The sequence below is a fragment of the Rhamphochromis longiceps genome, linkage group LG12 (assembly GCF_057381845.1).
Source record: "Rhamphochromis longiceps isolate RC_006_pf linkage group LG12, R_longiceps_female_GT1.1, whole genome shotgun sequence".
Taxonomy (NCBI): domain Eukaryota; kingdom Metazoa; phylum Chordata; class Actinopteri; order Cichliformes; family Cichlidae; genus Rhamphochromis; species Rhamphochromis longiceps.
In genome coordinates, this window is record NC_140568.1 from 43900447 (window position 1) to 43918068 (window position 17622).

General features: G+C 42.5%; 1 protein-coding gene across 2 annotated transcripts in view; it reads right to left on the minus strand.

The window, feature by feature from the left end:
- Window positions 1–17622, minus strand: part of adamts3 (ADAM metallopeptidase with thrombospondin type 1 motif, 3) — a 152975-nt gene that overhangs the window by 129190 nt on the left and 6163 nt on the right. For both annotated transcript variants that reach the window (XM_085426493.1, XM_085426492.1), the window contains exon 3: window positions 13516–13949. In XM_085426493.1, coding sequence (XP_085282619.1) covers window positions 13516–13949 — 434 coding nt within the window. The remainder of the gene's footprint in view (window positions 1–13515; window positions 13950–17622) is intronic.

A 17622-nucleotide genomic window follows, 5' to 3' on the forward strand; every position in this document is an offset into this window, starting at 1 on the left:
CCAGTTTAGTTAGTTCACTGTGATGAAAGGTTTCATAATCGCATTCTATCGATTTACATTTTACACAGACGGGTGCTCAAATTGATCACAGGTCATTTGTTGACTCCGTCTGTGAACTTTTACTGAATGCTATAAACACTGAGGTATGAAAACGAGACATGAGCTGTCCTCTCAGGCTTTTATGTGACTACAACAGTTTAACTCAAATTCAAATTTTATTTGTCACGTACACAGTCATACACAGTACGATATGTAGTGAAATGCTTGGACAACTGCTCGTGACCTAAAGAGAACAAAAAAGGAAAAGGCTATGAATAAGATAGGAAATAAATATGAAAAATTAAAAAGGGTAAATTTAACTAGGAAGGAATAAAATATAAATTACGGTTAAAAATGAAATAACTGTACAACACAAATTAGAATGAAGGGTAAATTTAACTGGGAAGAATAAGATAAAATATATAAATTAAAGTTGAAAATAAAATAACTGTACAACAAAATACACAATACACAATATAGAACTATATAAGAATGTATGAAGAAATCTAAATATAAATAAATATATACACAATAACAGCAGCTGTACAAGTATTAACCGGAAATGAAGAATATAGTGACCAGTGTTGTGCAAAAAAACAATGTGTGCAAAAACAATGTCCAGAAAGTCCAGTGTGTGTGTAAGAACCATATGTGTGGGTCAGTACTGTGTGGTGGTGTGATTGAGAGACCGTATCGCCTGCAGGAAGAAGCTCCTCCTCAGTCTCTCTGTGTTGGTCTTCAGGGAGCGGAATCGCTTTCCTGACCTCAGCAGAGAGAACAGTCTGTTGTTGGGATGGCTGAGGTCCTTCACCATCTTCCTGGCCTTGGTCCAGCACCGCCTGCTGTAGATTGAGTGCAGGTCAGGGAGCTCGGAGCGGATGGTGCGCTCAGCTGACCGCACAACCCTCTGTAGAGCTCGTCTGTCCTGCATGGTGCTGTTCCCGAACCAGGTTAAGATGTTTCCCGTCAGGATGCTCTCTATGGTGCAGGAGTAAAAGTTCCTGAGCACCTTGGAGGGCAGTTGGAAGTCTCTCAAGCGTCTGAGGTGGTAGAGACGCTGTCGGGCCTTTTTCACCACGGTGTTGATGTGACAGGACCATGACAGGTCCTGCGTGATGTGAACTCCGAGGTATTTGAAGCTGTCCACTCTCTCCACTGGGCACTCGTTGATGACGGGGGTCTGGTAGTTCCTCTCCTGCTTAGTGCTGAAGTCCACTATCAGCTCCTTTGTCTTACTGACGTTTAGAAGGAGGTTGTTCCTCTGGCACCAGTTCTCCAGATTCCTAATCTCCTTCAGGTAGGCCGTCTCGTTGTTATCAGAGATCAGGCCCACCACGACGGTGTCGTCAGCAAACTTGATGATGGTGGTGGAGCTGGTAGTGGCCACACAGTCATATGTGTACAAAGAGTACTTTATGAATTCATGTTATTCTTTAGTGTTTTTCCACTGCGGCATTACTACGATGAGCCCGATTATGAAAATAAAAATGTAAATTTGAGTTGAAATCTTGATGCTCGTGGTTGAAACCAGTTGAGTCCCTCACGCAGACTTCTCACCTGCAGGCAGCCAATCCCTCCTCAGACTACAAACAACACTCAGAATAATCCCAGGGCCATAAATCACACCTATTCATGATTAGGATCATATTCATAAGAACACGACTGTTTACAGCACAGGTATCCAACCTGTTTTGCGCCACAGACCAGTTTATGCCCGACAACACTTTCACGGACCGGCCTTTAACAGTATCGGTATCAAAGAAAAGGATTTTATCATAACACACAGGAAAAGACCCAGGGCAGCCAAGTTAACAATAAAAACCCTGAAAAACATACATTTGACACCTGAGCCTCAACTCTTGCGGCCCGGTACAAACGACTCAGACTGGTACGGCTCCGTGGCCCGGGGGTTGGGGACCTCTGGTTTACATTACAGGTCAGGGAGCTTTGTTTCCTGCAGCTGATTCTCTGCAGTCACCGTAACTTTATGCATTTATTGTACTATTCTTAGTTAGTGTATTGTCTGTCTTGTCTTAATGTTGGTTTAAAATGGAGCACTGTAACAAAAAATAATTTCCCCCAGGGATCAATAAAGTATTCTGATTCTGATTCTGATTCTGATTATTATCAAGAGATGAGTGGTTGCAAGCTGAATAATCAGACTATAATAAAAAAGGTGATCAAAGATATCATGTGTAAAATCATCCTCAGCATACCTTTAATTAACGTATTAGTGAAACCGTAGATTAGATGAAGACAGTCAGTAAAGCTTTCATGAACAGACCAGTTACTGCATCTCACGTCGCCCACATTCAAGCCACTAAAACGTTATTATCTGGGAACCTGGGTAACATCTTTGTGTTTCCCAGCCACTGTGCGTGGGACATAGGTGTGCTGTGGAAGGTTATCTGGTTGCACCTGATTAGTACTCTAAGCGATCGGCGTGAGTAACGGGCAGAACAACTACATTCTCTTCCACTAGAGGGCAGCACAACTACCTGCTGGGTTACTGCCAGTAAAACAGAAGAAGACAAAGGAGAAATTACATAATAGTCATGCAGCACATAATAGCAATAGACACATATTTGAAAAGGAAAAGTAGTCAATCCGACTTGGGTCCTGGAGGAATTCCGATTCCCCAGCATGAGTAGCGGTCAGAAGAAAGCAAAACAGGTATACTGGGGACAAACCCAGCCAATTTAGAAAAATGATCAATATGCTTTTTGTGACGTTTTTGTTTGGTGGTGTGCCGTGTGATTTTTCTAATGAGAATATGTGCCGTGGCTCCAAAAGGTTGGGAAACACTAGAATAAGAAAGAAACATTGGGGAAATGCGTCTGTAGCTGAAGATCATTTCTCTGGGACGGAGCCTGTATGATAAAATCTGTAGTGAATTATTATGTGGAATCAACACTGTAATTAGTGTGAAGACACCAAGTCAAAACACACTTTCCAATTCCACAAGCTTGCTGTGCCCTTGCGGAGAGTTTACTGTGACATATTTTCTGTGACCCAGTATTCGGCATTGTCCGATATCAGCGGAGACAATGTCCTACCTAAACACAAACCTCAAAAAAGGGATCAGGAACCCTGTGTTCCATCACTTTAATATCACCAACATCAGCCCCTGCCAAGCAGACAGCACTCCTCTGCCAAAGAAAACACATGGGATTCAGCTGAAGGGCTCCAGTTTTTCAAAAACAGTCTCTTTCAGTCTAAACTTCTTAAGGAGGTCGGTACGAACGTGCTTTCATTTGAAAAAAACCTGCAATGTTAAAAAAAGGCCTGGATTCAGCCGGGACACTGCCACCTTTCACCCTCCATGTTGTCCAAAGGTGTGTTTGCTTTGAAAAATGTGAGCAAACCTTCGTCATCATTACTTGACATTTTCATCCCCACTCTTTAAAGGAATTCGCAGAAGTTTATTTTTCACAAATTTCAGCAGAGGCCTGCTGATAATCTGAAAAACAACTAGAGAGTATTTCTGAAAATGATAAACAGGAAACTGCAAAAACATCTCAGATGTCTACTTAATAAACGTCAAACATGGCAATGAGCCACTACTATCCTCAATATATCTGTGTGTGTTTGAAGTTTCCCCCAGCTTCACTGGAAACAGTATTTGGAAAAAATCTTGGAGAAGAGAGAAGTAATCAAAAGTATTATCATTTTAGCAAAAATATCAGGTAGCCTCTGCTCTGAGAAACAACGCAGGAATTCATTTGGTTGTGTCGTTTTGTGCCGCTCCACCAAACAGAGCAAACATTTACAGACGGCTTTGAGGAGGCGGTGGGATTCCACACTCGACTTAAAATAAAACCTCGCGCCAGTGAATGGCTCTCAATGTCCGTCTGAAACGACAACAGAAAATGTGGGCTCGTCTTAGGTTTATATAGGTCACGATTAAAAATGTTTAAATGTATAAATATCAATGCAAGCACCTCGGCACTGCACGCCGAGCCCACGACTGCAGAGGAGAAAACTTTTTGCATATCTTGGTGCGCCTCTCCCCTGCACCTCAAACCATATACCCAAACAGCTCTGGGGTCAAGCCTCTGCAACAAGCCTTGGCTAAGTCAACAGGGAACATTAAGAACTGTCGGTGAATAAAACTCTTGTGCCCAGCTACAGTTCACCGCAAAGAGGAACTGGCTCACTTACTTTTTCTTTTTTTCCCCTAATCAAATAGGATATTTTCTTCTTCTTTTTTGCCTTTTTGCCCCCGCCCCTCCTACACAGTAGCTCCAGATATGTCAGGAGCTGTGCATGTCCAGAATGCTCTTTTAAGTCTCTGAGGCCAAGAGTGTAGGCCACTGAGCACACGTAGCTCTCAGCAAAACATCAGCATGCTTTATTTGCTCATTTTGTCACTCTCGATGAATCTCAACATTGTAAACGCCGCCGAAGCTGCAGGAATTTGAGGAGGATGATTGCAGAATCTCTGAGTTACAATGAGCCTTTGCTCTGACAGCATAGTTTCACCCATCAGACCTGCAGTGTATTTACACTCGCAAGTCTCACACACACACCTCAGACACAGCAGCGCCTCACCATTCAGAGCCGATTATGCAACGTGACACACGTTAAAGGTGGCCGAGCTTTGCACAGCTGCTGGAAATTTAAAGCTTAATAATAAAAGTCACATTTCCAGTTGGTGCTGTTCAGGTTAGGCTACCACACTGCCTGCATCTATCAGCTGATTTGTCAAGACCATCTGTCTGCTCAGGTATTCTCACAAAAAACAAAAAGCTTCATATAGAAAGAGAGGAGGAGGGATTTGTTCCAGCTGGCCCGTCCTCTATCTAACAAACGACTGGGACTAAAGAGGAATTTCATGGATGCTTTAAAGCAGTTCCATAAGTTACACTTTATTTGTCATGCTGGTACTCTGTGGTCCACACATGCATCTCTCACTGCAGTTATCTTTTCCTCTCACATCATACTTATCTTCACTAATCAAAAGCAAGGAAATCTGCATGCACTCATAATGTAGATTCAATCAAACAGATTTCTATTTAAACTCTTACAATCTGTCCGTCATGCAGCCACAGAGTGAGCCTGTAGTCAATGACTCTCCATCTGAGTCTATTACTTTAAGATGTGTCTGACAGTGACTGCAGAGTTTAGCCTCATTAGTCAGCTGAAGAATGCATGTTTAAATAAAGGCACGCTGTATACTTATGCTTGTGCATGCCAGTGAAGACAATTACGTACGACTCCCACACAGCCTCTGCCTCTTAATATAAAACATGAGAAAAACTTGCAGGAAAGATGACGTGCCATGAGAAAGTTTCATAACCCCGCCCACAAAAAGCAGCAAACCAGACCACATATTCATTTTGCCAATCTCCAGCTGAAGGTCATCTCCTGGTGGACCTCTGCACTGGTCCCAGTACTGAGACACGTTTAAACAGAACTCTGTTGTGTCAATATGGCAACTCTGACAAAGATAAATATTAGGGAACTAAATATGATGAGGACGGCATCACAGCACTGACGGCGTGTCGCTGGGGGATACCTCACATTTTTATACCCAAATCTGAGCGAGTACACTAGACTTCTATGAGAAGTCGGAAATAAATCAAGAATAACATTCACCCACATCTTTGTCCTGTCTTCCTCCTCTAGCTCTCTACTGGTCGCAGCAGATGGCCCCGCCCCTCCCTGAGCCTGGTTCTGCCAGAGGTTTCTTCCTGTTAAAAGGGAGTTTTTCCTTCCCACTGTCACTAAGTGTTTGCTGACAGGGAGTCGTCTGCTTGTTGGAGTTTGCTCTCTATATTTGCCAGTTCTTTACCTTACAGTATAAGAAGCCTCGAGGCAGCAGTTGGCTATAATTTGATGCTACATAAATAAAACTGAATTCAACCAAACGGAACTGAATTGACTTTATGTTATACTAAACATGGTCACTGGAAGCATGTTTCCTGAGGTAACAGATCAGACATCTTGCTTTAATCAAAGGAGGCGCCCCCTGCTGGTCATCAGAAAGAATGTGAAGCATTTCCAGATGAGGTTTCCTTTTCAAACCCAGAAGCGACGACAGCACTGGGCTAACCTTATAAACAAACCCTCTTCATAATTATAAAGCAGCTGTAGCTGATTCATCTCATGGTCCATTAGAGGTTCATGTAACATAAGAATGAAATTCTACAGTATGAATAAAAGTAATGCGCTAACATGAGTAAGACTTCCTGTCTGAATCACATCAGTGAGACAACGCCCATGAACTCAAACTACTTCACAGCATCATCAAATGATGCCTTTTATTATTGTTTTGAGTTGCATATTATATGTTAAGGGTTTTGAGCCAAATACAAACTCATATTGAAGTTTTTAGCTTCTTAGCAGTTAACAAATGCCGATTTCTGTATCTGTTGCTAAGGCAGGCCAACCAATAACCATCCGGGCAGTGCGCTCAAAACTACAAACCTGGTGGCTCTAAAGAGGAAATCACATTTCACTGCAATCCATTTCATAGCTGAAATATTTTAGCCTGGACCAAAGTGGCAGACTACCACATGGTTGACAGAAAGACACAGAAAGAGGTCGTAATGCATTATTAATGGCAACAACATAACATATGCTGTGTCAAATAGTCTCAATCCTCTCTCTGCTGGATGAAACACAGAGCCAGAGTAAAGGTCCAAAAATACATCAGACATGAGAAGCTTCCTCTCTTTCCCTTTCAGGGAAGCAAATCAAATATCTTCAGTATGTGAACCATCAGCTGTGTTCATGTGAGTGTACATGAACTGAGAGACACGCAGTGGGAGGAGGGGTGATGGGAATGACACACCCCGCCTGACATCTAAAGGTCAGCTGAATTCCTTCGTCATTTACTCCGATTCTTTTTTAAAAGAGGCACGTGGTGCAAGTTTCAATCAGGTGACCAAGAAAAAGGAAGTTTCCCTCCTTCCAACCATTTACGATGGACGTACTGTAGCTGTTAAACTGCATCGCCTTTACTAAAGCTTCCAACAAACCAGGTGTGTTGAGGATCAAACGCCGTCATTATTCTCCCATAAACAGACCCAAATGTGCTCATGGAGCCCAGATTTCCCAAAACGGTGAAAAGCTCTTTAGTTTTTCTATCCACAAGTTTCAGATGACGGTATAAATTTAGAAGGTTTAATAAACTTCCACATATTTAACTTAAAATCTCAAAAGTGCCTCAAAGAGAGTTTCTGAAGCAAACAAAGTGGTTTCCAAGTCGTATAAAAAGTTTCACCAACAGTGTGCAGACTTACTGAGTTCAAGACTTTTTATTCAACCAAGCAAAAAGCTCCAGGATTCATCGTTTCCATGCAAATATCAGAGATAATCATTTCAAGGCCGTCGCTGCTTTTCAGATGAACCCAGAGAACTTAGCCTGCGCACTGAGCAGAACTTTTATAAATTACATTAGTCTGGATGTGGGTGATCTATGCTGATGGACTGAAGTCTCATATTATATATAATCCATATTTTAATAGTAACAGTGGGAAAACTGTAACGTAAAACAAAAAAGGGGGTTGCTTAGGAGGGTACGACTTACAGCCATACCACCCTGATCTCCCTGAGCTCAGAGGCTCAGCAGAGTCAGGCCTGGCAGGCCTTTGGGAGGCTGCCGGGGAACAGCAGGTCCTGTTGGCTGGCAGCTCTGGAGGCTGAGCAGATCATCTAATCTCCTGAACTCTGAGCTATTCCCGATGCATTCATCAGAGTGTGAATGAGACATGGTGTAGAAAAGTGCTACACGGGTTCAGTCCATTCATGAATCAACCAAACCCTCATTGCTTCGGCTTGTTTGAACCTTACAGTGAGTCTCTCCTCATTTTATGAATGTATTATAATAGCAGCATATTTAGCAGATAAAGAGCGGGGCCCATCTGTCAGGAGGAGGCACACAGAGAAAAAACAGCGTGATCATTTATCCAAGTGGCTTCGGATTTGGAAAGCAACCCAGAGCGCAGCACACAGCAGAGCACACATCTGCATCCTTATAATTATTATATCCTCCTTAACTCAAACAAGTCCAGCTGTGCGATCAGTGCTTCAAATAAAAATCTCTCACAGACATTTCAGTCCTTAATCTGGAAGACCACCCAAGGACTGTTAGGTGGATAAGGCTTAATTGGAGCTGGAGCCTGTTTAATTCAGCACTTAGTTCATTGCCAGCATCAGATTTTGAAAATCGTCGCTCGCAAAACGCAGACAAATTTGGTCTCCTCCTTCTCGTGCATGACTCACAGCTATGCTGTTTCTCTGGAGTTAAGAGTGCCACAAGTATCACAAGAGGAGATGATTTCATGTTATGCGTGCTGCAAATTTAACGGAGAAGGTGCCGCACGCCAACTTTGTGTCACTTTCTAATGACTTCATTTGTAACTACAGGCCTCGGCTCAGCGAGTCAGATTAGAGACACAGATTTTAAATACCCAAATATGGAAACGAGTTACAAATGATGCAGGTTCTGTAAGAGAACTCGCACCACGAATCTCTGGAGCAAACGTGCGAAACAACCAGGCCAACACTGGACTGCAGATTCTACAGGATCACTTCTCCTCAGTATGAGTGAAGGAAGAAGAAAACAGAAGTCAGCAGTGACATGTTTCATGTTTCATGAAGGACCAGCTCTCCCAAGCTTTTCTGACATGCAACACAAGGGCCATCCCCCACGCAGGCCAGCAAAGATCGCCCTCGGTTCGCCCGCTGCTGCTGAAGCAGAGGAAGTATCTGCCTCATAAGTATTTAGCTGCCAGGCTGCCTGCCAGCATGCTAGCTGCAGTAAACACTTCCAGACAGCAGCCTGGCTATAATTAAGAAACAGTAAAACGCACACCTAGAGAGGGCCAGGGCTACCACTTGAGATCAAAGACGGCCGGCCCTCAACGACAGGCTTTTAGATCAGGAAGCACTGGTTTGGAGAGCGTTTGATGTCGGGTTCTGTAGTCCTGCGTGTTTTGGATTTAGGCTGCAAACATGAGGAGGAACAAGAATCAGTGCTGCGAGGAACCAGGAGCTGGATAATCGAATGCAAACTTACCAAATAAACTCGATTCTGTTTCTCTGAATTTAACGTCCCACATTCTTACTTTTATTGTGGCGATTTTACAGTTTCCCGTTTATTTTGCTCTCTGGCGTGATGTAACACTGGGAATGAGAAGTTACAGTAAATGAGGTCATTGTGTAATAATGATGCCTGTAGAAACAAAAAGAGCAAGTATGTCTCAATAAGAGCCGTCTGAAATGCTTCAGTGGGAACATGCAACACTTCTGTTGTTTTACTGATTGGCCTGAAAACATGTCCAAGTCTCTCCCGCCTTCATCTCTATAGTATCGTGTAGCACGGCACTTCTTCTGTTGTTGTAACCGAGCTGATGGCTGCAGCTCAGAGTGAGTCAAATCTTTCTGTTTTTCCAACAGTTTAGAGATCCTGGTAAAAGAAAATCAACAGATTTGTAACCCAGATGTGGCAACGGGGTATGTTATCTTGAAATGCTGGAAAGCTGGAATATAAGGGGATAACAGGATGCTGAAGATAAAGTTCCTACCCTCATCCGTGCCTACAGACGGAGGATAGAGATTGAAGAGATAAGATTATGGACAGAAGTGGTGAAAATGAGCTTTCTGGGCTCAGCTTTAGAGATGGGACGAAGAGCTGAGTCATTCAGGAGGAGCTCAGAGCTGAGCTGCTGCTCAACCACACTGAGAATGGCTGGCTGAGGTGGTTTGAACATCTCTGAGCATGGGATGGCTGAGGTGAGTTGGACACAGCATTCTGGACCAGGACACACTGGAGTGATTATGTTGCATCACCATAGACTGTTCTGGTGATCTCTGCTTAAACCGCGGCCCCTGGGACTGGATAAGCAGCAGATACTGGACGGACTAAAATGTATTGTCTGTTAAAGGAAACAATGAAGATTCGACCCAGTATTGTGCGTTATTTATGATGTTCATCTTTTTAATAACCTTTGATACTCTGACAGTAAAGCATGTGATCATAGAGCAGCAGCAGTCTAACTGACAAACCTTGATGGCTTTTGGCATCATGCGAGTGGCATCCCCCCCCCCCCTCTCCAGGCCCGACTCTCCTGTAAGGCTGGACTATAAATGTCTCGGGGGGGAGACTCAGAGACACAGACTCTGCTGTGATGAACTGCTTCCTCCAGCTCCAATCAAAGGAAACGGCCAAATCCTGCAGCTCAGAGGATGAACTTAAAGGTCAGACTGGCATTATCTTTGTCTTTAGACGTGCCTGTCGCTGCAGTCGGTTTATTTTTAGAGATTATGTTTAGAACTTCACAGAGAGTTCAGGAGCTTTTAAAGCATGCATAATTAATTTGGTGAAAATGATAACTACCAGAAAGAGGAAACAAAACCTGACTGCATATGTACTATTTTCTAATCGCAAAATTAAACATAGGGACTGGTCGTTTGCAATCACCATATTTAGAACCACAAAACAAAGCTTGGCCTTATTTTTGACCTCGATAATATCTTAAAATATTTAAAGTCACATATTTGTTGACAATTTACCATCGAGCATCTGACAGCCTGTCCACTTTTCCACCTGCCTCCTGCTCTCATCATTATTCCTCCGTTTGCATTAACAGTTAAACACACACACACACACACGTCAACTAGAAAACAACTAATAATCTGAATTTTTTTAAAGCAAATAAATATTACGGGGAAAACGGAGGGAATCTACAATACACATACACAATGTGAAATTATTTACATAAAAAACCAAAGAGGGCAAAGCAGAAGCTACCAGGGTGTGTTAACAATGTTGCCTTGGCTACCTGTCCACCTTCATGATTCTCGTCGTGTCACTCGCTTTCTGCCAACTACATCCTTCATATATATATCTCTCTCCTTCTCTCCCTTCCCCGCTCCTTGGTGTTGTCAGCCAAAAGGCAAATATAGCAGCCCCGTCCCTATCAAATCCAAACATTGTTCTGGTTTAAATTTGGTTACCGGTACATAATAAGTGTTACATAATAAATGAATGTCAGTCAAGCAGTAAACCCCCGCTTCATCAACCAGTTCACTGTAAATGGGAATATTATTTAGCACATGTAGAAACCAGTTTGGCTGTCTGACCAGCAGCGTCTGCAGTTTTCAATCAGATCTAGCATGAACAAAAAACAAGATGACATCAGTCCTCAGCTCAAGGCTTCAGAATAACAGTTTACAGACAAACAGATGTCACAGATGGGAGTAGCCATCTTTTATATACAGTCTAAGTGAATGATCAGTGTTAAAGCCACATTCAGCTCTAAAGAAACCGTCTGAATTAAGCTCCTTTAAAATGCAGATGTTTGTCACATCTCTAACGGACAAATTGTAACTTTATTTAATACTACACCGACTCATCCTACTACTAAAAAACCAATAATAATAATAATAAACTTTGTGGGCAGCACGGCGGTTAGCACTGTTGCCTCACAGCAAGACGGTCCTGAGTTCAACTCCACCATCAGGCCGAGTTCTCTCCGGGTACTCCGGCTTCCTCCCACACTCCAAAGACATGCAGTTAGTGGGGACAGGTTAATTAGAAACTCTTGGTATGAATGGGTGAGTGAACGGTTGTCTGTCTGTGACACACTGGTGAACCCAGCCTCTCACCCTATGATTAACTTGTATCTTTGGTTTTAAGCTATACGGGCTGACGTTACAGAAGCTTAAAGAGGAACAAAGCTCCACAAACAGCTTTATGTTCTTTAGGCACAGATAAAGAGGGAAAAGGGCTTCAGCTGCAGTTTGTTATGTGGGGAGAATTCAGATTTCAGGTTGGCTTTAACATGGAAATGATTCTGCGTCACAGTGACTCACTTCCTGCTGCTGCACTGTGACACAGTGTGAACTCATTACTTCATTATGCTCCACGATACAAAGACCGTAGTGACAGGAACATTTAGTTTGATGTCCAACAACAGAATCATTACTCTGAGCGACATTTATTATTTTACTGAATGCTGGTGATAACCCTGCATGTTTTTTACTGAACCATGTCACATTTTTCAAAGGCAAACCTACAATCTGAGGGGGCAGAAATTAAACTGCATCTCTATATACTTCCACCAAGGTCCGTAATTTGGCAGTAATACATGTAAATGGGTTGGAGTTGGCTGCCTGAAGGTTAAAAACCATTTAAAATATTCCAGTTTTGAGGCTCACCAGAGGGCTTCATTTCTCCTTCAAAAAAGAACAATAAGGTCTTTGCTCCTAATTACTGTGATCGTGTTCGAGTGTGATGTGTTTTTAGTAGCTTTCGGGCAGACGCAGCCTTTGGATATAAACAGCAGTTAGTAATCGTCACAGCCGGCACCTGCTAACAAGTGTCCGCGCTCCTTAGCCTAGCCTTGCTTGCTTGTGTCTTCATCCCACACACCTCCACTGTCATCCAGAAATAGCACACAGTGACTCATCTCTGTGACGCTGTAATTACTCATGCTGGTTGCTCAGGCTAGCTGCTATACAGGCATAATGTTGCTATGTTCACCATCTTGCTGTGGCAAATATTTTGGCCAAATATTGAGCCAAGATAAGTCGAGGGATCAACACATTTATCACCATCTGTCATGCAGACAGTGTGAAAATGTTTGAATTTGAGTTTAACGTTTCATGAGATGTTTAAAATGAAACTAAAGAGAGTTTGCCCCATCATATGTCAGAGATCGGTTGAGCCAGCTAGTGGAGGACTATGAAGCATGAGGATGTGAGAATATGTGATATAAAGCACAGCAAATCTAGTGTAACTCTCAGTGCATCGGATTTGTATTTGCATTTTGACCTTTTTACTTTCTGTTAGGAGCTTTGCTTTAACTTTGTCATGAATATATTTCCAACAGAGAGTCAGTCCTACAGCACTACAAATGTTCACCATTAGCAGTAGAAATTCATTTTTATTTCAGTCTCCCCGGCTGAACAGCTCAGAAACTAAAAAGACACTACGAGCGCTGTCCATCACTCCCCCATCAGGAAGGTGATTTTTGGAGGACATTCTTTGTGTTGCTTTTCAAATCTCTGCAGTATTTCAACTACAGCTGAAGGAATCTGGGTTTGGCCTATTCTTTCCTAAAATGCAGAGATGCTCCGCTGGCCAACTCTAAGAGATTTTGGCTCTGGTCGTTGCCCAATGACTGTCCAAGTGTTTTATGAGGGGTGATAGGGAGGATGGGACTGCAGACTTTTAGAAAGGACAAAAGGAGCTCGTGCTTTATGTTGGGAAGAGGTTAGGAGGAAAATCCCTTCACGAATGCAATAGGAGACTACTCACCCGTAACAAACCTCTGTACAAAAAGTACAAAAAGCTATTACGTCTGCAAAAACAATGTGCTGTAAAAATGCCGAGCAGTGATGTAAAGGAATGCTACAGACATCCAAAATCCTTTGGTGTCAGTTGGTAAGGTCATGGCACTTTTGAAATGAAAAGGACTTTCATGGGGTGGGAAAGGAAGGAGTTTTACGGCCGAGGAAACTTACCAACCCATCGCAGTTGTTAATGGCAACCGAGGCCCCGGGGACGTCTGTGATGTCACCGGTAAAGGTGCAGTCGGTCTTGAGCAGCTCACGGCGCAGTATCCTCTCCGTGCCATTGGTGGATTCAGTCTGGTTGGCGCCCACGCTAGAATCGTTGCCACCACTGCCGTTTATGAATCCCGGGACCTCGTCATGCCACTCCACCATCGCGCCAGGCGCCACCAGCCTGCTGTTCGGCCGCAGACGAAGGTGAAACTCCTTTCCGAAGGCAGTGATGTTGAAGAAAAGCCTCTGTTCAGTTTCACCGTTTTCAAGCACCTCCCTCTTAACACGCTGCTTGTGAGTGGCGGAGAGCAGGTGTGACAGGTAGTGTCCGTGGGAGTCGGTGCTGAAGGGGGTGACCAGGCCGTATTCTTTCAGCCGGCTCTTCAACTGGTCTGCAAAAAACCACAAGAACCCAGCAAAGTTAGTTTTTCCAAACAGCAATAAAACAATATCAAATTAGTCTTTTCCTCTAAACACATCAGTCAGCCAAGGCCTGATTATGCTGCCTGCTCTAATCATCCTTTTATCACTTTTAGCCAACTAATGTTCCTCTGAGACAGGACGAGCTTTGACATTCATGGCAAACCTTTAAGAACACTTGGACTTGATTTCCTGTCAGCTAACATTTGGACCTTCATTTTTCTGTCTCTGCCAACTCAAAAACAAAATATTGGACTAACTGATTCACCACGTTTACCTTCTTAGTCCAACGAGAGAGAACTAGAACACCACAGCTGAGAGCCAGACTGACTGAGCTAAAACTCTCTGAGACACATTATTAGGCCAACAGAAATGCTAATAGGACACTTGCATAGTTTCAAAGGCATCTAAGACCCAGATGGGAGTAAGCGTCAGTGTTGGGGTTATATTTTCTTTCACTTGGACGAGGATCCCTGACCCTGCTTTATGTCACGGGCAGAGCGACAAAATACTCTGAGAACAACAACAATGGGACAAACTTACAGCACCGGTGTCGTGTCTACAGTGGAACTATGAGCACACCTGATTCTGTGTTTAATCCTCACTATTCCCACATTTCATATCTCTGGGAAACACAGCTGCCCTCACTGATTGTGAAACCTCCAGGATTGGCAGACGTTTTGAAACACCGCCGTCTGCGTGGATCGTATCACTCCACGTTCTTTGGTTTCGATGTGTCACACCAATTTCAAATGATCATTTTCCAGACGAAAACAAAGACATTCACCGTGGATAATGAACTACAGCGTTGCTGAGCTCACGTCTAAACTCTGCTACTGTACTACTGCCTAAGTAGCAGCTGTATCACAGCAGCAGGACTCTGTGTGGCTTCCCACGAGGCATATTCTGCTGTCCTGCTGCCACATGGATCAACACCAGAATATGTTATGTGTGATCTTGCATATGACACTGCACTGAAATATAGATGAGCCAGGTTTAAAGACGACCTTGAGCAGCGTAGGTGTCGGTTACTACTGGGCTTGCTGTGAATTTCAGGACGACTGGTGTTGCTTCGTACTCATTATGATTCTGATTCTGTCAGAAAACACTTATTTTCTCACCGTTGTTGCTCTTCTGCTGAGCTGTGCCGGCCTTCAACACAAAAAAATGTAACACCAGCACAAGCCAGTTTCACCTGTGCCATTGTTTTAACATATTGCTTTGTTTCACCCACTTCCTTGTTCATTGGCACATTTGTGGTCAACCCAAATGTACCAGAAAATCTGTGGGCTTTCTCAAACACTTTCAGATTTAGGAAAATTCCATCCGAGCTTGGTTTGCTTTTCCAAGAATCTTTGGTTGGAAAAAATCTAACAAGAATATTGAAAGCGTGTAATTATCTTGCTGCTTTTGACCAGAAAACATCAAACAGGTGTCAATGGGGAAGCTAAAATTACATATCTGAGGACGTGACTTCACACAATCACAGTGAGCATGCACGTGGATGCATGTGATGGCAAGAAAAGACTATTTTAGAAGCATTCAAAGCAAAGACTGCAGGTTTCATGACGCCAAAGCATGACAATGGTACCGATGGAGCACATGAAAGCATGGAGTCCAAGAGATGAGGCGAAAAAAGCGTGAAAACTGTGGGTTTGAACTTAAAACAAACATCTAAATCCTTTTTTCCCTCCCTGTTACATCATCCTGACATTACTATATCTGCAAAGCAAGGAAGGCGCACAGTTAGCTGCCCGATACTGAAATATTTGGAAAAAATTACATCAGTTGTACCGAGTACTACATATTTTTCCACAGAGTGCATTTAAGCAATGAAAAGACACAGAGCATCAAAAAGAAGCCAGAAATGTGTTCAGCTTGTTAGTGTGTGTTTAAAGAGCAGGCTTTCACTGCTTAATCCTCATGAGGAAGACGTCTAATATAAAGAGTCATTTGTCCCGCTTACAGGACTATGTTTTTAAAGCCATGCAGATTTTGATTTTAAGCACTGATTGGATATAAATCAACGTCTCTATCGATTAAACTTGTCGTGATATTTTCAGGTAACCACGCCCGTTTTGATGTTTGATGTAGTGCGTCGTTCCTGCTCAGGGTTCAGATCGTTCGCCTAAGACTACAAATCGCCCGCTGATATCACTGTTAATGTGTGCTACTACAAAGTCACACCTCACAGCTGCCGGATCGCGGGAAACGTCTTAAACTGGAAATGCACAAAAAGGCTTTTAGCGCAAATATGACTGTGGTTAGCGTGCTCCACAAAATGTAAACGCAAACAGAAAAAAAGAACAACTTGACTGCGGTTTGATGATGTGTCAAAAACAACCAGGTCCATATGTAGCACAAAGTCCGATTTCAACTGCAGCTATTTTTAATTGAGACGTTAAACGGTAAATGTCTCTGGCTGTGAGTGTTTGATGGTGTATAATACTGTATATCTATACACAAGCTGACTGGTTTTCTTTAACAGTTAAAATAAAATTGAAATTAAAAGCAAAATAAAGCAAAATAAAACACATTTCTCATGTAGAAACACAAAAACGGATCCAAACCTGCAGGAGAACAGAGGCTTTTTGGAGGACTGTACTGGATCCAGACATTTACCAGCTAAAATAATCTTCTGCTGGGCAGGTATTCGGTTTTTAATTAAACACTCTTTTTGTTTCCTTTAATGTGGAAAAAAAAAAGCATCGCTCTCACAGCAGCGATCAGACTTCGGGTCACCTTTCGCTAACTTAGCATCCTCATTAGGTTGACAGAGTTTATTTATGCCTGCTTACACAGGCAGAGGCTGCATGACAGAAATAAAAACATCCTGTTGCATGTATTGTTCTCACTAAGTGATCATTTTACACATAATTACAGCTGTTGTCTGTGTGATGTGTTTTGTTGGAGTATCCCAGTATTCCCATTATTATCTGATAGAGCTCCATTTGCAGTGGAGAGTGTGAAAACCGAGATGTTCTGCTTAAAGGGAACATTTACTTTAAGTTTGTCAGACCAGGGTACAGATTCACTCTGGAACGATGAGGTAAGTGAACAGAGCTGCACATGTTAGACCCAAACAACTTGTGCTAAATGAAAACAAAGTAAGACAAACATACTTTACAAGAAGCACGATTAGAATCACAGACTTTATACATAAAAGAGAGAAGTTTAAAGAAAAGAAACAGAAACATATACAGGTGTTTTACAAGGTCGTCTAACAGGAAGGCTGTAGCTTTACTTACAAAAAGCACGAGTCCCAACAATACAAGTAAAAGATGAAATACACTGAATGAATACAACCACACAGCACTCACAATATATCTCTCAAGTAGGGCTGCAACGATACACAAAATTCACGGTTCGATATTTTTTCGATACAAAAAAAATGTTCATGCCTTTTTAATTTGTCATTTATTAAAATTATAAATATATATTTTAAGTCAAAAGTACAGTTTTTAAATTTAATGTTGCTGAAACAACAAAGTAATAAAATAATAAATCTGATGGAGAAATCACTCATCTTTGGAAAAGAGAGTTTATTACAGAGAAATGTCTCTTTCCAAAATAAAAGCTATACTATACGCTTCTTCTGGGCTATATTCTCAGCAGCATATTAAACATATCAGGTCCCCATAAGGA